The sequence below is a fragment of the Coregonus clupeaformis genome, chromosome 34, assembly GCF_020615455.1.
Source record: "Coregonus clupeaformis isolate EN_2021a chromosome 34, ASM2061545v1, whole genome shotgun sequence".
Classification (NCBI taxonomy): Eukaryota; Metazoa; Chordata; class Actinopteri; order Salmoniformes; family Salmonidae; genus Coregonus; species Coregonus clupeaformis.
Genome location: NC_059225.1, coordinates 15128530 through 15151929, shown reverse-complemented (window position 1 = coordinate 15151929; position 23400 = coordinate 15128530). Strand labels below are relative to the sequence as shown.

The 23400-nt window shown below is 41.5% G+C and overlaps 1 protein-coding gene across 2 annotated transcripts in view; it reads right to left on the bottom strand.

Moving 5' to 3' along the window:
- The window catches only part of LOC121549514 (receptor activity-modifying protein 3), a 35870-nt gene extending 14221 nt beyond the window's left edge, over positions 1 to 21649 (bottom strand). The window contains exon 1 of one of the 2 annotated variants that reach the window (XM_041861307.2): positions 21342 to 21649. In XM_041861307.2, coding sequence (XP_041717241.1) covers positions 21342 to 21393 — 52 coding nt within the window. In that variant the 5' untranslated portion in view covers positions 21394 to 21649. The remainder of the gene's footprint in view (positions 1 to 21341) is intronic. The other variant, XM_041861308.2, reaches the window with a different exon arrangement.
- Between the last annotated feature and the right edge of the window lie 1751 nt (positions 21650 to 23400).

The following is a 23400-nucleotide window of genomic DNA, read 5'->3' as shown; positions in this document are numbered from 1 at the left end:
TAAGTGTGCCTTGAATTCTAAATAAATCACAGACAGTGTCACCAGCAAAGCACCCCCACACCATCACACCTCCTCCTCCATGCTTTACGGTGGGAAATACACATGCGGAGATCATCCGTTCACCCACACAGCGTCTCAAAAAGACACGCCGGTTGGAACCAAAAATCTCAAATTTGGACTCCAGACCAAAGGACAAATTTCCCCCGGTCTAACGTCCATTGCTCGTGTTTCTTGGCCCAAGCAAGTCTCTTCTTCTTATTGGTGTCCTTTAGTAGTGGTTTCTTTGCAGCAATCTGATCATGAAGGCCTGATTCACACAGTCTCCTCTGAACAGTTGATGTTGAGATGTGTCTGTGACTTGAACTCTGTGAAGCATTTATTTGGGCTGCAATTTCTGAGGCTGGTAACTCTAATGAACTTATCCTCTACAGCAGAGGTAACTCTGGGTCTTCCATTCCTGTGGCGGTCCTCATGAGAGCCAGTTTCATCATAGCACTTGATGGTTTTTGCGACTGCACTTGAAGAAACGTTCAAAGTTCTTGAAATGTTCCGTATTGACTGACCTTCGTGTCTTAAAGTAATGATGGACTGTCGTTTCTCTTTGCTTATTTGAGCTGTTCTTGTCATAATATGGACTTGGTCTTTTACCAAATAGGGCTATCTTCTGTATACCCCCCTACCTTGTCACAACACAACTGATTGGCTCAAACGCATTAAGAAGGTAAGAAATTCCACAAATTAACTTTTAAGAAGGCACACCTGTTAATTGAAATGCATTCCAGGTGACTAGCTCATGAAGCTGGTTGAGAGAATGCCAAGAGTGTGCAAAGCTGTCATCAAGGAAAAGGGTGGCTATTTGAAGAATCTCAAATATAAAATCTATTTTGATTTGTTTAACACTTTTTTTGGTTACTACATGATTCCATATGAGTTATTTCATAGTTTTGATGTCTTCACTATTATTCTACAATGTAGAAAATAGTAAAAATAAAGAAAAACGCTAGAATGAGTAGGTGTGTCCAAACTTTTGACTGGTACTGTATATATATATATATATATATATATATATATATATATATATATATATATATATATATATATATACAGTGGGGAATACAAGTATTTGATACACTGCCGATTTTGCAGGTTTTCCTACTTACAAAGCATGTAGAGGTCTGTAATTTTTATCATAGGTACACTTCAACTGTGAGAGACGGAATCTAAAACCAAAAATCCAGAAAATCACATTGTATGATTTTTAAGTAATTCATTTGCATTTTATTGCATGACATAAGTATTTGATCACCTACCAACCAGTAAGAATTCCGGCTCTCACAGACCTGTTAGTTTTTCTTTAAGAAGCCCTCCTGTTCTCCACTCATTACCTGTATTAACTGCACCTGTTTGAACTCGTTACCTGTATAAAAGACACCTGTCCACACACTCAATCAAACAGACTCCAACCTCTCCACAGTGGCCAAGACCAGAGAGCTGTGTAAGGACATCAGGGATGAAATTGCACAAGGCTGGGATGGGCTACAGGACAATAGGCAAGCAGCTTGGTGAGAAGGCAACAACTGTTGGCTCAATTATTAGAAAATGGAAGAAGTTCAAGATGACGATCAATCACCCTGGGTCTGGGGCTCCATGCAAGATCTCACCTCGTGGGGCATCAATGATCATGAGGAAGGTGAGGGATCAGCCCAGAACTACACGGCAGGACCTGGTCAATGACCTGAAGAGAGCTGGGACCACAGTCTCAAAGAAAACCATTAGTAACACACTACGCCGTCATGGATTAAAATCCTGCAGCGCACGCAAGGTCCCCCTGCTCAAGCCAGCGCATGTCCAGGCCCGTCTGAAGTTTGCCAATGACCATCTGGATGATTCAGAGGAGGAATGGGAGAAGGTCATGTGGTCTGATGAGACAAAAATAGAGCTTTTTGGTCTAAACTTCACTCGCCGTGTTTGGAGGAAGAAGAAGGATGAGTACAACCCCAAGAACACCATCCCAACTGTGAAGCATGGAGGTGGAAACATCATTCTTTGGGGATGCTTTTCTGCAAAGGGGACAGGACGACTGCACCGTATTGAGGGGAGGATGGATGGGGCCATGTATCGCGAGATCTTGGCCAACAACCTCCTTTCCTCAGTAAGAGCATTGAAGATGGGTCATGGCTGGGTCTTCCAGCATGACAACGACCCGAAACACACAGCCAGGGCAACTAAGAAGTGGCTCCGTAAGAAGCATCTCAAGGTCCTGGAGTGGCCTAGCCAGTCTCCAGACCTGAACCCAATAGAAAATCTTTGGAGGGAGCTGAAAGTCCGTATTGCCCAGCGACAGCCCCGAAACCTGAAGGATCTGGAGAAGGTCTGTATGGAGGAGTGGGCCAAAATCCCTGCTGCAGTGTGTGCAAACCTGATCAAGACCTACAGGAAACGTATGATCTCTGTAATTGCAAACAAAGGTTTCTGTACCAAATATTAAGTTCTGCTTTTCTGATGTATCAAATACTTATGTCATGCAATAAAATGCAAATTAATTACTTAAAAATCATACAATGTGATTTTCTGGATTTTTGTTTTAGATTCCATCTCACAGTTGAAGTGTACCTATGATAAAAATTACAGACCTCTACATGCTTTGTAAGTAGGAAAACCTGCAAAATCGGCAGTGTATCAAATACTTGTTCTCCCCACTGTATATTAGTTTATTTATAAAATGTTGTGCCTGTTTTGCATGTTATTTTGGCATTAATACGAGTCACATATCAGTTTGCAAACACTGTAAAAAAATAAATAAACGATCATTGAGTTAATAGAGCCGCATACAAACATGGTATTTTTTGCTTTCTTGAGTAAGGCAGCTCCAAACTGCAGGTGTTTCAGCCTAGCTCTGTGCTTTCTGTGGTGGTGGGGCAGCCAGCAGAAAATACAGAGTGTAGGGGTTGGTAATGTTTTCTAGTTGATTGGCTCAGTTTTCTGTCACTCATTGGGACACTACGTCACCGCAAAACCTACGGGGAGTGCTAAGAAATTAAAGCCCCTTGGGTGCTGCCATTGATTTACATTAAAAGTGCCTATCCAAGAAGGCTAAAGGTCATTGGCCACAAATAAAATGACGACAAATCACGTTATATCTACAGTAGCTTTGATTGGACTGATGATGTCAACATCATACTTTCAAAATCTTTGCTAGCAAGCTAGACAAGCAGTCATCATAATGAATCAAGTCGACAACCTACTGGCAAATCCATTTAAATCCTTTTCATATGAAGATAAATTATAGATAAAACGTATCGGTGCTCATCGGCCACTGGACATAAACATTACACAAGTTGGAAATCGCAAATTCAACAATGAGTGGTTTGGAAGGAATAAGTGGCTAACTGCAAGCGTTGCAAAGCAATCACTAGCCTGCTATTCAGTGGAGAGGGTGTGTGGTCCAAGTCTGGGTTTAAGGGTCTCTTTTACAAGCTTAAAAGGACAAACATTCACATGCAACACCATGGGCCAGAAAAGGTTGAATACATTGGCCATGCTGTCAATCCAGCATGACTTCTGCCACGTTCAAAACAACTGGAAACTCGGAACTGGGAAATCTCAGACTTCAGTGAGTTCAAGACAACTGGGAACTCTGAAAAAAAACTAGCTCCTACTGGGAAATACGTTTTGAACGGTCATCTAACTCGGAATTCCAAGTCGGGAACTCAGGCCTTTTTCTAGAGCTCCGACCTGAAGATCACTGATGTCATGATTCAACCTTGTTTTATTCCGAGTACCCAGTTGTCTTGAAAACCCCATAAATCCAGAGAATGGCAAACTTTGGTGATAAAGTTTAGTGACAAAATCTGCCCACAAGCAGGGCCGCCGTACCACCTTCCTGTTCAAGTGATTACAGCACGAAAGGTGAGTCCAAAAATGTATTGTATGCTGCTGCATAAATGATGTAATATGCCAGGGAGATATGTATACTGTAGCTAAGAAAGTAATACTAAGTGTATGTTGTGTAGTAAGCTGTTAGTAGCCCATGTGCCTCACCCTAATAATTTGGTCCCTTTCCCCCTCATAACTTAGCCTACTGTTCTGACCTGGTGGTGCACATATAGCCTGTTTTAGAGAATGTAATAATTGAATATTGTAAGAGCTTTCATTGTCTTCTTACATGCCCCCTTTATTTATCCTACGGTTCTGACTTGGTGTACAGGAAGAATACTGTAAGAATGTCCCATGTTCTGAATTCTGTCGCTGTACATTTCAAAAGTGCTGAACAAATAGTTATATTGACTATGTCCGTCTTAGCTCGCTCATTAATGTCAATCGAAATTACGGATTGCCTCTTATCTGCTCATCGTTCCCTTATGCCATAGTTTGTACATCTCAATTGTCAGTAGAAACCACATTTGTTTAAGCAAGTCAGCCATATCAGCTATGTTTTTTTAAAAGGCGGTAAATGAGGCTGAATGAACTGTTTCGCTACCAGACAAGGCTCCGCTGATAGCCAGCTGTAGCAGTCGTAAGGATTCACTCCATGGTGCTGAAAAGGTGGTCCTCTGTAGCTCAGCTGGTAGAGCAAGGCGCTTGTAATGCCAAGGTAGTGGGTTCGATCCCCGGGACCACCCATACACAAAAAAAAAAAAAAAAGAATGTATGCACGCATGACTGTAAGTCGCTTTGGATAAAAGCGTCTGCTAATTGGCATATTATATTATAAAAGAAAGCTCTGCTGTTGGGACAGCTTTATGAAGGCCCTAACAGTTTGTGGGCACCGTTTGGCACCGTTATAGTACAATTAATGTATTGTTTTGTGTTGTGTTGTGTAGTGTAGTGGCTTTGCTGGCATGCATCTCCCCCCCAAAAATGTGTTTTCCCCACCAAGATGTATATGCTAAATTTGCGACTGGATTAGGATAGGATAGGATAGGATAGGATAAGATAAGATAGAATAGGATAGGATAGGATAGAATAGGATAGGATAGAAGAGGAGAGGATAGGACAGGATAGGATAGGACAGGATAGGACAGGATACAGTGGCTTGCGAAAGTATTCACCCCCCTTTGCATTTTTCCTATTTTGTTGCCTTATAACCTGGAATTAAAATGTTTTTTTTGGGGGGGTTGTATCATTTGATTTACACAACATGCCTACCACTTTGAAGATGCAAAATATATTATTGTGAAACAAACAAGAAATAAGACAAAAAAAACTTGAGCGTGCATAACTATTCACCCCCCGAAAGTCAATACCTTGTAGAGCCACCTTTTGCAGAAATTACAGCTGCAAGTCTCTTGGGGTATGTCTCTATAAGCTTGGCACACCTAGCCAATGGGATTTTTGCCCATTCTTCAAGGCAAAACTGCTCCAGCTCCTTCAAGTTGGATGGGCTCCGCTGGTGTACAGCAATCTTTAAGTCATACCACAGATTCTCAATTGGATTGAGGTCTGGGCTTTGACTAGGCCATTCCAAGACATTTAAATGTTTCCCCTTAAATCCCTCGAGTGTTGCTTTAGCAGTATGCTTAGGGTCATTGTCCTGCTGGAAGGTGAACCTCCGTCCCAGTCTCAAATCTCTGGAAGACTGAAACAGGTTTCCCTCAAGAATTTCCCTGTATTTAGCGCAATCCATCATTCCTTCAATTCTGACCAGTTTCCCAGTCCCTGCCGATAAAAAACATCCCCACAGTATGATGCTGCCACCACCATGCTTCCCTGTGGGGATGGTGTTCTTGGGGTGATGATAGGTGTTGGGTTTGCGCCAGACATAGCATTTTCCTTGATGGCCAAAAAGCTCAATTTTAGTCTCATCTGACCAGAGTACCTTCTTCCATATGTTTGGGGAGTCTCCCACACGGCTTTCGGCGAACACCACACGTGTTTTCTTATTTTTTTCTTTAAGCAATGGCTTTTTTCTGGCCACTCTTCCGTAAAGCCCAGCTCTGTGGAGTGTACGGCTTAAAGTGGTCCTATGGACATATACTCCGATCTCCGCTGTGGAGCTTTGCAGCTCCTTCAGGGTTATCTTTGGTCTCTTTGTTGCCTCTCTGATTAATGCCCTCCTTGCCTGGTCCGTGAGTTTTTGTGTGTGGCCCTCTCTTGACAGGTTTGTTGTGGTGCCATATTCTTTCCATTTTTTAATAATGGATTTAATGGTGCTCCGTGGGATGTTCAAAGTTTCAGATATTTTTTTATAATCCAACCCTGATCTGTACTTCTCCACAACTTTGTCCCTGACCTGTTTGGAGAGCTCCTTGGTCTTCATGGTGCCACTTGCTTGGTGGTGCCCCTTGCTTAGTGGTGTTGCAGACTCTGGGGCCTTTCAGAACAGGTGTATATATACTGATATCATGTGACAGATCATGTGACACTTAGATTGCACACAGGTGGACTTTATTCAACTAATTATGTGACTTCTCAAGGTAATTGGTTGCCCCAGATCTTATTTAGGGGCTTCATAGCAAAGGGGGTGAATACATATGCACGCACCACTTTTCCGTTATTTATTTTTTTGAATTTTTTGAAACAAATAATTTTTTTCATTTCACTTCACCAATTTGGACTATTTTGTGTATTTCCATTACATGAAATCCAAATAAAAATCTATTTATATTACAGGTTGTAATGCAACAAAATAGGAAAAACGCCAAGGGGGATGAATAATTTTGCAAGGCACTGTAGGAGGTGGAACTTTTCTCTGAGCTTTTAGCGCAGTGTTTCTCAAACCTCTCTTTGGGGAGCACCAGATGTTTCACAATTCTGCTGTAACCCTGTACTAGCACACATGATTCAACTAGGCAAGGGCTTGATGATTAGCTGACAAGTTGAATTAGGTGACAGAGTGGAAATCCACAACCCTCTGCACCGTAACACAACGTACTCCAGAAGCACCTTCTGGTTGTGGGGAGATGGTAGGTCTCAGGAAGATCTTAGCAGTCCCCATCCTCTAGACTAGCTCTGGGAATAGATCAAATACATGGAGCGGGGATCCCTGAGGAGAGGTTTTGAGAAATGCTGCTTAGCGAGCATACTCTACAGGACAGAGAGACAGAGAGGGAGGCAAGTCGATATGGCGCAGCGTGAAACCCCCCAATACGACTCCATGAAGTGTATGTTGTTTGGCGCTGGTGCTGGCACTGCCAAGTGTGTGACACACACATAATCAATCTTCCATCCTCTTCCCTGACCCAGCTGCTTGTTTACTTCAATAACCCTGTGTAGCAATCCTGTTACGTGGGACAGCTCTCCAAAACTAGAGCACCACTGAAGAACCTACTAGAGAATACACACGCAAACACACACACTCACACTCTCGCTCATTTGTTTCGTTTTCACCTCAGTCTCTCCTTGTCTCACTCTCCCCCCATGATCTCATTATTACAACTACAGTACCTCTCAATGATACCAGGCAGTAAAATGTTTGTCCTTGTTTTTTCCTTCAAGTGCCAGTCTTAAGCCCCAATTCAAACAATCACAGGTAAAGGTAAACCGCACTGCGATTTCACTTAGAATGTCTATGTTGTAGACATTAAAACTTTGTCATTGTTCTATATTGATTCGTAACCACAACTGTCCTTAAGAAACAGTGTAAGCATTCTGAGTGAACCCACAATTGTGATTTTTCCTTTATATGTGATTACAAAAACCATGCTGTTCAGTTCAGTCTCAACCAGGGGATAACTGTTGTTGAGCAGCCAGGCTAAATTTAGCCATTTCCTCCTGCAGGATATGTGTTCAAAGCATAGGGGTCTCTGATCGCTATGCCTGATAACTTCAAACAGTAGCGGGGCATGTTGCGAATACAGGGTTGTGAATACAGGGTTGTGAATACAGGGTTGTGAATACAGGGTTGCTTCCCCCTTGCCAAACCTTCAATACAATGTGCATTCCCAGCCTGGCAGCAGAGCCATACTAAATATACTTTACGTATTTCTGAGCACCTCCAAGACATATCATACCTACTAATGGTCTAATCCGCAAAAGTCTAGAAATCCAAAGGTTGCATTTTCGAGTCGAGTCAGGGACAACTGTAGCATTTTAGCTAACCTTCCCTAACCTTTATTCTAAACGTTACCCAATTCACCTAACCTGCTACATAAAGTAATCTAACCTTTGTCATTTTAGTTCTCCTAACATTTGTCGTTAGTTCCCCTAACCGCCAACATAAAATAAATTATCCCCTTAATTCTCCTGCAAGAGTCAACCTGGTCTCAGATAAATATGTGCACTACTATATGTCCTCCAAGAAGGCCTCCAAGAAGTATAAATAATTATTTCATCCAATTCGTATGTTATTGTACAACCAGGTATAGCGTATCATAGACTGTTCAGTGTCAATGAAGACACTCTGCTACCGCACGGCAAGTTGTGCCGATGCACCAAGTCTGGAACCAACAGGACCCTGAACAGCTTCTACCCCCAAACCATAAGACTGCTAAATAGATCGTTAAATAGTTAACCAAATAGCTACCCGGACTATCTGCGTTGACCGTTTTTGCATTAACTTTTTTGACTCATCACATATGCTGCTGCTACTGTTTATTATCTGTCACTTTATACCTAGTTACAGTGCTTTTATAAAGTATTCATACCCCTTGACTTATTCTACATTTTGTTGTGTTACAGCCTGAATTCACAGGTCCTCAACTGGCAGCTTCATTAAATAGTACCCGCAAAACACCAGTCTCAACGTCAACAGTGAAGAGGCAACTCCGGGATGCTGACCTTCTAGGCAGAGTTGCAAAAAAAAAGCCATTACTCAGACTGGCCAATAAAAAGAAAAGATTAAGATAGGCAGTCTGAGATATGGCTTTTTCTTCAAGCTGGAGTGTGGTACTCAGTAATATGTTGTACTGGATTTGCCCCAAACATAACACTGTGTATTCAGAACAAAAAGTTATTTGCTTTGCCACATTTTTTGCAGTATTACTTTAGTGCCTTTTTATTCTGTACAGGCTTCCTTATTTTCACTCTGTCAATTATGTTAGTATTGTGGAGTAACTACAATGTTGTTGAGCCATCCTCAGTTTTCTCCTATCACAGCCATTCAACTCTGTAACTGTTTTAAAGTCACAATTGACCTCATGGTGAAATCCCTGAGCAGTTTCCTTCCTCTCCAGCAACTGAGTTAGGAAGGACGCCTGCATCTTTGTAGTTGCTGAGTGTATTGATACACCCTCCAAAGTGTAAATAATAACTTCACCATGCTCAAAGGGATATTCAATGTCTGCTTTTTTTTTTACCAATCTACCAATAGGTGCCCTTCTTTGCAAGGCATTGGAAAACTTCCCTGGTCTTTGTGGTTGAATCTGTGTTTGAAATTCAGTGCTTGACTGAGGGACCTTACAGATAATTGTATGTGTGGAGTACAGAGATGAGGTAGTCATTCAAAAATCATGCTAAACACTATTGCACCAGAGTGAGCAAATGCAACTTATTTAGGCTTGCCATAACAAAGGGGTTGAATATTTATTGACAAGACATTTCAGCTTTAAATGTTTAATTAATTTGTAAACATTTCAAAACATAATTCCACTTTGACGTTAAGGGGTATTGTGTGTAGGCCAGTGATAAAAAAATCTAAATGTAATCTATTTTAAATTCAGGCTGTAACACAACAAAATGTGGAAAAAGTCAAGGGGTGTGAATATTTTCTGAAGGCACTGTATATATACATATTTACCTCAATGACCTCGTACCCCTGTACATGGACTCGGTACTGGTACACCGTGTATATAGCCAAGTTATTACCTGGTACACCGTGTATATAGCCAAGTTATTACCTGGTACACCGTGTATATAGCCAAGTTATTACCTGGTACACCGTGTATATAGCCAAGTTATTACCTGGTACACCGTGTATATAGCCAAGTTATTACCTGGTACACCGTGTATATAGCCAAGTTATTACCTGGTACACCGTGTATATAGCCAAGTTATTACCTGGTACACCGTGTATATAGCCAAGTTATTACCTGGTACACCGTGTATATAGACAAGTTATTACCTGGTACACCGTGTATATAGCCAAGTTATTACCTGGTACACTGTGTATATAGCCAAGTTATTACCTGGTACACCGTGTATATAGCCAAGTTATTACCTGGTACACCGTGTATATAGCCAAGTTATTACCTGGTACACCGTGTATATAGCCAAGTTATTACCTGGTACACCGTGTATATAGCCAAGTTATTACCTGGTACCCCGTGTATATAGCCAAGTTATTACCTGGTACCCTGTGTATATAGCCAAGTTATTACCTGGTACACCGTGTATATAGCCAAGTTATTACCTGGTACCCGTGTATATAGCCAAGTTATTACCTGGTACACCGTGTATATAGCCAAGTTATTACCTGGTACCCGTGTATATAGCCAAGTTATTACCTGGTACACCGTGTATATAGCCAAGTTGTCGTTACTCAGTGTGTATTTATTATTACTTTTTATCATTACGTCTTTTAGTTTTCTATTATTTTTCTATTTTCTTTCTCTCTACATTGTTGGGAAGGGCCCGTAAGTAAGCATTTCACTGTTAGTTTATGAAGCATGTGACGAATAACATTTGATTTGAAATTTGATTTGATACTATACGTCCTCTAATTCGTATGATATTGTACGACTACTATTCCATTCATAATGTAGCCTAACGTAACGTAACATATCATACTAATGGAGTGTCATAGATTTACGTACATAATAATACAAATTGCCCATGAGACCATGTTGGCATCCCAGACACAAGGGCACTCAGCATCCCTTATACCCACACAGTGCTCCCCCCCACCATTGTATTGGCAGTTCACGGCTCTCTTTCCCCTACCTGAAAGAGTTTCAATTGACAGATTTGGTTTCCAGCGGGTCTGGAAATTGCTTTAGGGGCCTTTGCACCTCGCCTGAAATGTCTGGAAGGTTAAGAAAGCTATTTCACTCTTTCCCTCCTGTGTCACACTTCACCGATGGTTTTGCAAACATACACCAGAACCAAAATAACATCCTACAGTCGATCCAGTACAAAGGAGCTCTGAGCACACACCATGAAAATGAAATCTCTCTGATAAACCTACACTGCTACACTGAATCGTTGAAGGCCTGTTCTTATGGAAAGTAGAAAAACGGTCTTACGGTGCCACTTTAAACCAACAAGTTATAAAGGCTTTATAGAGCATTCATAAGCACTTCATAAGTCTTCATAAGCACTAAATAGATGCTTCACAAATCAATAGGACAAGTCATACTACATAAAGGGGGATATAAAGGTCCTTACCTCTGCTGCTTTTCCAAATGTGGCATAACCCTTTAGCTACTTTGGCTGCCTTCATCTTTACTGCAGCCTTGGATCCTCTCACTTGGCAATAGGATGACATTGTTTATGAGAAGCAGCAACTAGAGACCTGAAGTCTCACACTAAATAATGGGCATCTATTGAGTAATATTTGTGGTTTACATTTCCAACAGCAGTCACAGGGCTAAATACATCCATGAATAGAGAAATTCAACCACAGCTTTTATAAGCCTCCAGCTAGTAAGCCTTGTCTGTCTCTCTTCAACACTACAAGGATATCAGAAAGCTGAGAAATTAATTTGCATCCTGCCTCGAAATTTTTTTTATATATATATTCTGGAGCCAAAAAACTAAAATAGATATGGCCTGTAAAAGAATATGCTGTTTTCAAATTGAAAAGACAGTGTGGTAATTAGTCTCTTCCTAGCAACCACATAATCCATTTAGCAGCAGTCTAAGAGAAGCCATAGAACCCACGCCTCCAAGACCTAAAACATGCTAGGTTCAGATAATAAAAATAGAATATAGCATTATGCCAAGTGCAGGGCCATCATGCATAACACTTCCCATTAGGTTTTATCTTCATGGGGACAATGTTGTGACTCTGAAGTCTTGTCAACGCCTCCCCGCACACCCCCACCTCACCCTTCCATATGCCTAATATAGTCCTGTGGTTGAAACACTTAAGACCTTGAAGGTAGAGAATGTCGCCTGAAACATGTTCCTGAATTGCAAACTTGTCTGGCATATAAATATTAATATTCTATACACAGATATCCACTTAAAGCTGAGTGTACGAGTGTGATGAAGTGAGGTGAAAAATGTAGCTACTGCAAAAATGTAGTACGTACTGTTGTGGGGCTTAGGCAGACAGTAAATAAGATAGACTAACTGTTTGAGCTTAAGGTCATCTTTATGTGAAGTAATATGATGTAATGGGTCTGCGTTCAGAAAATGGGAGGCAAGGAAAGAACAGATACTGTAGATTCTAGCACATTCACGTTGACTGACAAACCAACTGTAGCTCAGTTGGTAGAGCATGGCGCTTGCAACGCCAGGGTTGTGGGTTCGTTTCCCACGGGGGGCCAGTATGAAAATGTATGCACTCACTAACTGTAAGTCGCTCTGGATAAGAGCGTCTGCTAAATGACTAAAATGAAAAACAGTAATGGATACATTACAGAGGTGCTGGTTCAAAAGTTACTTCTCAAAAAGCCGGTGCAGCACAGGTAAACAAACACTTCAGGAACGTTTTGGGAATGTTGTAACAAGGAACTGCGTGGGAACCCAGGGGGGTAACATGTCGTCATTATGGCGTGTTCCTCTACATCCTTCTTGATAGCTTCCTTGTTATAAGCCGACGAACGCTAAATAGGAGATATTTCTCAGAGACCATGACCAGGCTTAATTAAAAGTGCTAATTTCTCAGATGTGATAGATCTAATCTCCCAGCCATTTCCTTGAGGCTGCTTGAGGTTAACACAGGGCCCCAAATGTAATCAGAAAAGTTCCAGTCTGTACTCTGCCATTTACTGTATCTGCAGGAGTCAAGACGTCACGCTTCACTGGGCCCTGGAGTCGAGGACACTTACTCACCCTGTCAAGTACAGCCTTGGCTGTCAAGAAAAGGACGACACCACTGCTCCCCCTTCCAGTGGCCGTATGGCTGTCTGTCTGCAGAGAGGAAGGCTCTTTGGCTCGATCGCAACTCACTGTATGCTTCTGTTGGTGCTTAACGTCATCACTGCTAATGTTGTCCTATCGCTTTTCTATTACTCTGAAGTTGAGCTGGAGAATTGTGCATTTGTTTTTGCTCGAGCTCTGCGGCTGATGACTTGAGAAAACAAAAAAATCTAAAGATCAATGAAGACAAATTGTCTGCTGGGATACATGGGGAGATGAGAGAGAGAGAGAGAGAGAGAGATAGAGAGAGAGAGACCTATTTTCTTAAGCTAGATGTGGGTGTATAGTAGGACTACATGGTTCCATCTTATCTCTTTAACAATCCTTCACATTCAAACCAGTCTTCTGGTTCCTCAATGAATAAATTGAGGCCAGTAGAATGAGCTCATTGAAGTCCATTTCAAAACGGAGTGTTTATTTAAAAAGAGATCATATTAGAGTACAGATGGTCCGGGTATATAATAATTAAGAGGATAGAGGTACCATTCTTGCTTGTTTAACAAACCGGGACGTCTGGCGATTTATTTTGGTTGATAATATTGACATTGCGGCCCTCAAAGCCTTCATCCAAAACATAGGAGCTATTACTGCAGGAATAACTGAAATAGTCTGCTCTCAACATTGCTATTGTCCAAATTGCTGTCATTAACTGTGATTTTATAAATTGACTCTCACCACAGGGGCAGAAATAAGCACGCTCCCCTTGTCACAGCGACAATGGGAGGATGTAGGTGTGATACTAACTTAGACTGGCCAAGGTTTCCATAGGTCCTTCTACTATCTATTTGAAGCTTGTCTGTCACTTCTTAGAGTACAAAGCGCTTCCTGCTAAGGCTGTGCTCTAAAGGTTAAAAAGGCAGTCATCTAGTGCTGGCCATGTTGGGATAGATAGAGAAGCTCTGATCTTATTGGTCAAAATACCAATTAGTGGCAAAATATCTGAATTGGGCTGCCTGTGTAAATGTAGCCTTTGTGGACGAGGATTGGGATCTCTTGCAATCCATTTATCAATCATTATTGAGAATGAGGGGGGAACTGTAGGGAAAACAAACATGTATTGGCATATCTGATACCTATCAGATTTTTTCCAGAATGTGTAAGCAAGTTCCAATCTTCTTCTCATGTGGTTCTCAATCCTGATACAATCCTGAAGTTTTTTTTGTGCTATTTTAGAGGCTATATCAGTATGAACGAGCAAATCTGATAAGGGTCACATGTAAAACTGAGTGCGGACAGTGGCTGTGTTTACACAGGCAGGCCAATTTCTGATCTTTTGCCCAATAATAAAAAAAATGCTGATCTGATTGGTCAAAATACCAATTAGAGGAAAATAATGTCCGAATTTGGCTGCCTGTGTGAACGCAGCCAGTGTGGCATGGCATCAATCCAGATTAAATGTTTTATTACTTTACTATTTTTATTGCAATACATTTTATTTCTGTTATGTACTTAGCTTTCTGTTGTAGCCTTACTAAGCTGAATACTTTGGATAAAAGTGTCTGCTAAATGTCATTTATTATGATTATTATTATTATCATTATTATTATCATGGGGTTGATATATTTTCCGTTAGGGAAAATCAAGTCTTACATTTCAAAGTGGAAATTACAAACTTCAGAAGCTTTTTTTAAACCTCAAATACACTACACGTTTTACATTTCCTGCATTGCAGGAAAGTTTTCCTGCAACAAGGTGATCAAATGAAGATCCTACATCTGTATGTAGACACTGGTATTGTGACACTGGTATTGTGACACTGGTACTGTGCTGGAGATAATGAAAAGGAGATTGAAAAGTGGTGGAGTTGCCCTTTAGGTACTGTTCTGTGTCTAAAGTCCCGTACTTTAAAAAGCAATACATTTTTCATTGCCATGCTATTGTGTATAGAGCCCTAATGGGGGAGTATTAAACAAATAATAAGCTACCAGAGTGGTGTAGCAATGTTACCAGACCTGTCTTATTTATTGATTTGCACTTTGGAGAATGAGGGCTGGATCCCGTCACTTAGTCTGTCAAGAGAACGTTGAAATTACCTCTGCTAAAATTTTTAAAATGTGTGGGTTATTTGCCACATAACCAGATTAGAACAAACTGGTCTCTGTTACAACCAGGTAAAGATGCCTTTTTCATGGTGAGATCAAGACGTCATGGGAAAGACATCATATTTGCGGCCTCCGACTGCAAGGCACTACAGAGGGTAGTGCGAACGGCCTCAGTACATCACTGGGGCCAAGCTTCCTGCCATCCAGGACCTCTATACCAGGCGGTGTCAGAAGAAGGCCCTAAAAATGGTCAAAGACTCTAGCCACCCTAGTCATAGACTGTTCTCTCTGCTACCACACGGCAGGCGGTACCAGAGCGCCAAGTCTAGGTCCAAAAGGCTTCTTAACAGCTTCTACCCCCAAGCCATAAGACTCCTGAACAGCTAATCATGGCTACCCAGACTTTGTTGGTTAAGGGCTTGTAAGTAAGCATTTCACTGTAAGGTCTACACCTGTTGAATTCGGCGCATGTGTCAAATACAATTTGATTTGATTTGATTTGATATTTTGGTTTTTATCCTTATACAGGCAGTATACAACCTGACCATGAAGTCTTAAAAGACATCATAAAGACATCATTGAAACCAGTTTTGCCCACTGACTAGATACAAAACCCATTGCTGCAAAATAGTAGATAACTAATTCAAGATGACCAGTAAAAAATCTCCAACATTTAATGACCAACATCAATGACATTATGCTTTACACCTAACAGGCTTCATCGCTTTGATCAAAGCACTTTGATTATTTTTCTCAGACACAACTAATCCCTTCGACAACATAATTCATATTTCAATCACGCCACTACACTCTGGGGGAAGACAGCCATCAGCTCAAATAGAAAATGTACCTCTTTGCATGGTGGGCGTGATCTTGAAGTCAACTCAATCAACTTTACGGAAATAAAACTGGGCAGACGTGACCACATGTAATGACTTAACACCATATTCCCTTGAAGGCCCCCAGTCGTTCGCCTAAAACTCAGTCACCTAAATAATGAACGAAATTACATATTTTGAAATTATTCTTAATTGCTAATTGCCAATACATACATTCCATGAAATATTTGCCCACCTTGTGGCTGACTTCAGCTTAGACTGAAGGGATGAACCACAAAGTGGACCAGGGGACAAAGGCTCAAGATTACATGGATCTTGTGGTGATTTGGCATAACGCCCTCAATCCGAGGTCTGAGGGGAAGGTTCCATGTGGGATTGTGACACTGGGCCAGCGGGATTGGACGAATAAGAGTAGGGGAAAAGACGACTGAGGAAAAGCGGACAAGGCTCTCTGTACTTGGCAAACAAAAGCAGGAAGGGGTTGTCATGGGTGGCCAAGATGAAGAGAGACAGAAATAAACGCTGCATAGCCGGGGGAAAGAGAAACCCGAATTAAATCGTGTGAGGGATGGTCACTCCATGGAGGGACTTTCCAAAGAGGCTATAGCATTAACCCATTCCAACTGTTTGGAGAGGAAAGTGTGGACAACGAGACACGTGTAAACACAAATGTCTCAGTCTAAATCTGACAAAATATTTGAGGTGTTTTTGCTTTGTTTTAGCTTAGAAACATGTTTTGGTTCACATAATGATCATTTCTCTCAAACATCTACTTGTCTAGGTTGGAAGTGTTCTGAGAATGTTCCATTTGTAAATGTTGCTTGAACGTGATGAGGATGTTTCTGGAACATGATACCGGACAATCACCGCTGAAGATACAATGGGTATGTGTCATCACTAAGATCAGTCAATATTACCAATGCAGACTGTTAGTTACAGATAACGAATCTTAAGATGACAACATGGTGAATTGGCAGGAGCTGAAGCCTCTGAGCCACTTAACCAAGGCCTTTGAAATGTAAACTCATTCCAATACGGGGGAAAGAAAACCAAGCTGAAAACACATTGGGGAAAAGTCACTGAGGCATTTAGTTGATAGTCCGTACTGTTCACAACTTCAAGCCAACTATTTAATTCATGAAAAAATGAACGAATATCTTCCAGCCTCTTTCTGCCTTCAGTTCTCTCAAAACACATAATATTTAGGGCAGATATTTTTACAAACAACACTGGCATTGCATGGCAGTCTATTAGCTCAGAAAAACATGTAATACCATTGGCATTCTAGCAGTTGCATTGCAACATAATACAATTACAATGCATTAAATCCAGCAGCAGTTTTTAAGTACAAGGGGACGAAAGTCAAAAGAAAGTACTTTAGGAATAATTAAAATAGTTGGCTATGGTTTCCATGAGAACCAGCATCAATATACACTCAGTGGCCAGTTTATTAGGTACCCCGTTCACGAAAATGGTTCGCTCCTACAGACAGTGAGTCACGTGGCTGTGGCTTGCTATATAAAGCAGGCAGACAGGCATCGAGGCATTCAGTTACTATTCCATTGAACGTTAGAATGGGCAAAACGAGTAACCTAAGCGACTTTGAGCGCGGTATGATCGTCGGTGCCAGGCGCGCCGGATCCAGTATCTCAGAAACAGCCGGCCTCCTGGGCTTTTCACACATGACAGTGTCTAGGGTTTACAGAGAATGGTGCGACAACCAAAAAACATCCAGTCGGCGGCAGTCCTGTGGGCGAAAACAGCTTGTTGATGAGAGGTCAAAGGAGAATGGCAAGAATCGTGCAAACTAACAGGCGGGCCACAAACGGCACAGTATAACAATGGTGTGCAGTTCAACAACTCGGAACACACAACTCACCGGTTCTTGTCACGGATGGGCTATTGCAGCAGACAACTACACCGGGTTCCACTCCTATCAGCTAGAAACAAGAAGAAGCGACTCCACTGGACAATTGAGGAGTGGAAAAACATAAACTGGTCCGACAAATCCCAGTTCCTGTTGCATGGATCCATGGCCCCACCCTGCCTGGAGTCAATGGTACAGGTTGGTGGCGGTGCTGTAATGGTGTGGGGAATGTTTTCCTGGCACACGTTAGGTCCCTTGATACAAACTGAGCAACGTTTCCATTCCCCAAAGAATTCAGGCTGTTCTGGAGGCCAAGGGGGGTCCGGCCTGGTGCTAGATGGGTGTACCTAATAACCATTTTATGTGGTCACATACAACAGTGGCTTTAAAAACAATACCAAACAGCCTATATATAAGCGAAGTAATCACTACTTCGTGAGCACAAATCAAAATAATGCAACATCTTACACGACAATACTTAGTATTGTTAGTAACTATGAGGGAGTAACTTATGCACAAACCTTGTACTATAGGGTAGACTCAGCTATATGAAATCATCACACACAGCGGGGTGACACAGCACTTCTGCATTCATACTTACTTTTCGCAATGAATCTTAGATAATTTCAGAAGAGGGGAGAGTCAGGGATAAAGCTTCACTGACTGTGAAAAGCACTCATTCACACCAGTTTCATAGGATTTGTTGTTAGGGTGCTGTCAAATTGAAGTTGCTTGGATTTCTTGTTAGGGTACTGTTAAATTAAGGTTTTATTTAGATTTTCCCCAAAATATTATTTCTAAGACATTCAATTCCAGAAACATATTATTATTTCTTATTTTTTATATATTGTGTGTTTTTGTTCTACCTTGTTATTTTTAGTATTACATTGTTATTGATTACTGCATTGTTGGGATTAGAGCTTGTAATAAAGCATTTCACTGTACTTGTGCACATGACATTAAAACTTGAAACTTGAACTTGAAACTAGTAAATCACAGCACAAGAGTGTGGAAAGTTATAATTTCTGTCAATTGTACTCATTTTCCAAATCTGTCTCAGTGCCAATGACCGTTGCCATACAGGAGGGCAGCCCACTGCCAAAGATGACCTTTTGCCATACATGTGTGTGTGTGTGTATGTGTGTGAGAGAGAGCGCGAGAGACAAAGAGATAACGAGAGAGAATAGTTTGAAATCAGGCAGAGATAATATTACGTGCCTTTCCATAGGAACTCAATATTCAGCTTGCCTGAAAACATGCTCTACACAGCACAGCACTCCATTTAAGTACTTCAAACCCATATTGAGGTGTGAAAGATGGCAATGAGGGTTCACCTCAGTTTCAAATCACACTGACAGTACTCTTCCAGACGCCCACACAATACAAGAGAGCGTGCCCCACTACCACATCACACATACACACTCCATTTAAATGAAACCCAGATTTATTCATGGCCCACATATTCAAACTACTGTACTAGTAAGCAGACAACAATGATGCTAAACATGTCGGCTTATTGAGAGAGATATGAGAACATTATGAGTTCCTTATCTTCAGGAGTGTTAGAGGAAAGCCACGGCTGAGCTGATGCACACACACACACACACACACAGACGTGTGCTCGCACACACACATGCACGCACGCAGGCAGGCAGGTAGGCAAAAACACACACACACATGCACGCACGCAGGCAGGTTGGCAAAAACACATACACACACATAAAGCACTCTGCATTCTACACTATCCTTGGCTGATCCACAACACTGTTCCAGCTCTGCCCCCCTGCTGTGGCAGTGGGAAGCCAAGCCAGAGGCCTGGGTTCCAGCTCTGCCCTCTTGCTGTGACAGTGGGAAGCCAAGCCAGAGGCCTGGGTTCCAGCTGGAGGTTTCACTCATCAGCACTATTACATTATCGGAGGCGGTGACCCATTAACAGAGCACGATATTGATTGAGTGCCTACTCAATACGGAAGACACTGCTCATGCAAATAGAGGAGCCATTTTGAAAATCTGGACAACCTGCAGAACTGAGATTTAGGTAGAGTACGTTGACAATGTGGCACTTTGCCTCAGGACAGGCGTAAGTCTATATACAGCTCCAGCTGGGGTCTTCATAACTTTCCAGGGGCCACGTTCATGAGCCCACGGAGTGTATGAAAATGTTACGAGGTCATTGAATGATTAATACAGCTTTGTACAGGATTTTCACAGCTGTTGAGAGGGCAGCTAAAAGAATAGGTATTTTAGTGAATCCACATAAGGAAACTGACTAGACTTTTGAAACATATAGCTACTAGCAACTCTCTATTACCACTGGTCTGGCTGCTAGTACCAACCAAATATGTATAGCAGTGAATTGTATTATAGAGATGTTTTCGAGCATGTATTGCATTATTTTTACAGCACTACACTGGAAGCAGCTGTGGCTGAAGAGCCCAAGGCATTTTCCTTGGTTATGGAATTCCGATACCCCTTTATAACCATTATTATCTGCTAATTCAAGTAGACAGACCTTACTCAGTGGAGCAGTGCTGCTTGTGCTGCAGCTGTGATCTAATTACATAATTTTCCTCAAATACATATTCCAACAACTAAATCATAGTCCCCCTGTGCCCCAGACAGTTGGACTCATCCAGCTTTTGAGGATATCATGTGTGCATGTAAGATGTCCCATTTGGGTTGTTAACATCAAAACGTTTGCATTTTCCACTGGAAATTGGCTATTTTGCTGTGCACATAGCCTACATGGCAGGTATCCAGGAGAGTTCTGGACAGCTTTGGGGACTTTAGTATATCCCTGACCCATAATCTTTGGGCCTCAGCTCGGAATCTAATCTCTTGGGTATTCGGAGATGGGTTCCTGTCTCCTCCTGATGAGAGAACCAGAAAAAAATTCTCCCCAAAGAGAAATCATCTCGGGGTCCAGGACAATAAAGTCTGATTTTTCATTGCTCTTTCTATAAGGTCCAAGTCCATGGAGACGATCAAAACATATGTTTCAAAAATAAACATTAACTTGGGAGAAGTGAAGATATTAATTTGCAAGCAACATTACCATTTTCATGATTGCTTCTTATTATAGACAATCATAAGGCTGAATAACCCCTTTCAATGGACATCCAACACCATTAAAGACACATGTTTTCATGAATTACCAGAACAGCATACCGGTATGGAGATTCTTAGATTGTTATATGAATTCTTATGGTATTTTACCATAAAGTCTTTTACATTGCCACCAGGGTCAAGAGACAGTGGTGTTGAGTTCACGATTGACTATATTTGATCAAATATATGCTGAAATCATATCAAATGTAGGAAGTGATTGATCAAGATTAATTTTATTTACTATTTATTATTAGCCTTTTTAAAGATGATAGGCCATGCAACTTAAATAAATGGCTATGGAATGAACACTGACAGCAGTTTTGAGAAGTATTGAGAGTGTTATTAATATGTTGTTATGCATTTGTTTCATTCATTTATTCGATGATATGATTCCATTTCAGACAGAGGCAACACAAAAACAATAGCTATTAAATCATTAAGAAATAATATATTTGAATAATCTAGAAAACTATCCAATAGACTACTAATAGCCTATAAAATAAAACACTATAGAATACTCACCCAAAATTCCAACCACTAAAAGTTTAAACACAGCCAACGCAATTGTATCCATCACCTTGAGAATAACAATCCCACACACGATTCGGATTATTTCAATGAAATCTCAACTGGGTGATAAATGTTTGTGGCAAACCATAATTATCCAAATTCACTGAAAGCACGCGCGCAACTTCTTTCATAGTTCATGAGTCAAATTTAGAACTCCGCAATACCTCCTCAAATCTGGCCCCTCCGATCAAACCTCCACATGAGATGCGCGTCCTCGGTGCGCTTGCCTCACCGTCCTTGTGCAAGCTTGCCTGCACATCTCGTTGCTAAAATGACTTCTGCGCTCTCGCATCCTTTCAGAGGGAGGGAGGGAGAAAGGAGGGGAGATAGATCGTCCTCTTCCTCTCCCTTCCTATCTCATTCAATATGCAGGAAACCATTATGAAATAGACAATTTAATATGAATGATAACGATTTTATTGTATGACTTGTGCATATTAAAGGTTCAATGCAGCCGTTTTTATCAAAATATCAAATCATTTCTGGGTAACAATGAAGTACCTTACTGTGAAAATATCAAATAATTTCTGGGTAACAATGAAGTACCTTACTGTGATTGTTTTCTATTAAAATTGTCAAAAATAAACAAAAATAGCATCTTAGCAAAGAGCAATTTCTCAAGCAGTCAGGGAGTAGGAAGGGGAAGAATGAAAACTAGCTGTTATTGGCAGAGAGGTTTGGACTGCTCTTTCTTATTGGTCTATTAACTAATTTACTGCCTGGTGAGGTCACCAGCAGGCCAATACTTCATCCCACCAATAAAGGCTGAAATTTCAGGCATTCTTTTCAAACAGCTCTTACACCGGCTCCGACGCTCGTCGGATGTGGCAGAGCTTGCAAACTATTACAGACTACAAAGGGAAGCACAGCCGCGAGATGCCCAGTGACACGGGCCTACCAGACGAGCTAAATTACTTCTATGCTCGCTTCGAGGCAAGTAACACTGAAACATGCATGAGAGCATCAGCTGTTCCGGACGACTGTGTGATCACGCTCTCCGTAGCCGATGTGAGTAAGACCTTTAAACAGATCAACATTCACAAGGCCGCAGGGCCAGACGGATTACCAGGACGTGTACTCTGAGCATGCGCTGACCAACTGGCAAATGTCTTCACTGACATTTTCAACCTCTCCCTGTCTAAGTCTGTAATACCAAAATGTTTCAAGCAGACCACCATAGTGCCTGTGCCCAAGAACACTAAGGTAACCTGCCTAAATGACTACAGACCCGTAGCACACACATCTGTAGCCATGAAGTGCTTTGAAAGGCTGGTTATGGCTCAAATCAACACCATTATCCCATTATCCCAGAAACCCTAGACCCACTTCAATTTGCATACCGCTCCAACAGATCCACAGATGATGCAATCTCTATTGCGCTCCACACTGCCCTTTCACACCTGGACAAAAGGAACACCTATGTAAGAATGCTATTCATTGACTACAGCTCAGCATTCAACACCATAGTGCCCTCAAAGCTCTTCACTAAGCTAAGGACCCTGGGACTAAACACCTCCCTCTGCAACTGGATCCTGGACTTCCTGACGGGCCGCCTCCAGGTGGTAAGGGTAGGTAACAACACATCCGCCACGCTGATCCTCAACAAGGGGGCCCCTCAGGGGTGCGTGCTCAGTCCCCTCCTGTACTCCCTGTTCACTCATGACTGCATGGCCAGGCACGACTTCAACACCATCATTAAGTTTGCAGATGACACAACAGTGGTAGGCCTGAACACTTTTACGCTGCTGCTACTCTCTGTTTATTGTCTATGCATAGTCACTTTAATAACTCTACCTATATGTACATATTACTTCAATTACCTCGACTAACCGGTGCCCCCGCACATTGACTCTGTACCGGTACACCCTGTATATAGCCTCACTACTGTTATTTTACTGCTGCTCTTTAATTATTTGCTACTTTTATTTCTTATTATTTTTAAATTTAATGTTTTGTTGGTATTTTTTGGGGGTGGGGGGGTATTCTTTCTTAAAATTGCATTGTTGGTTAA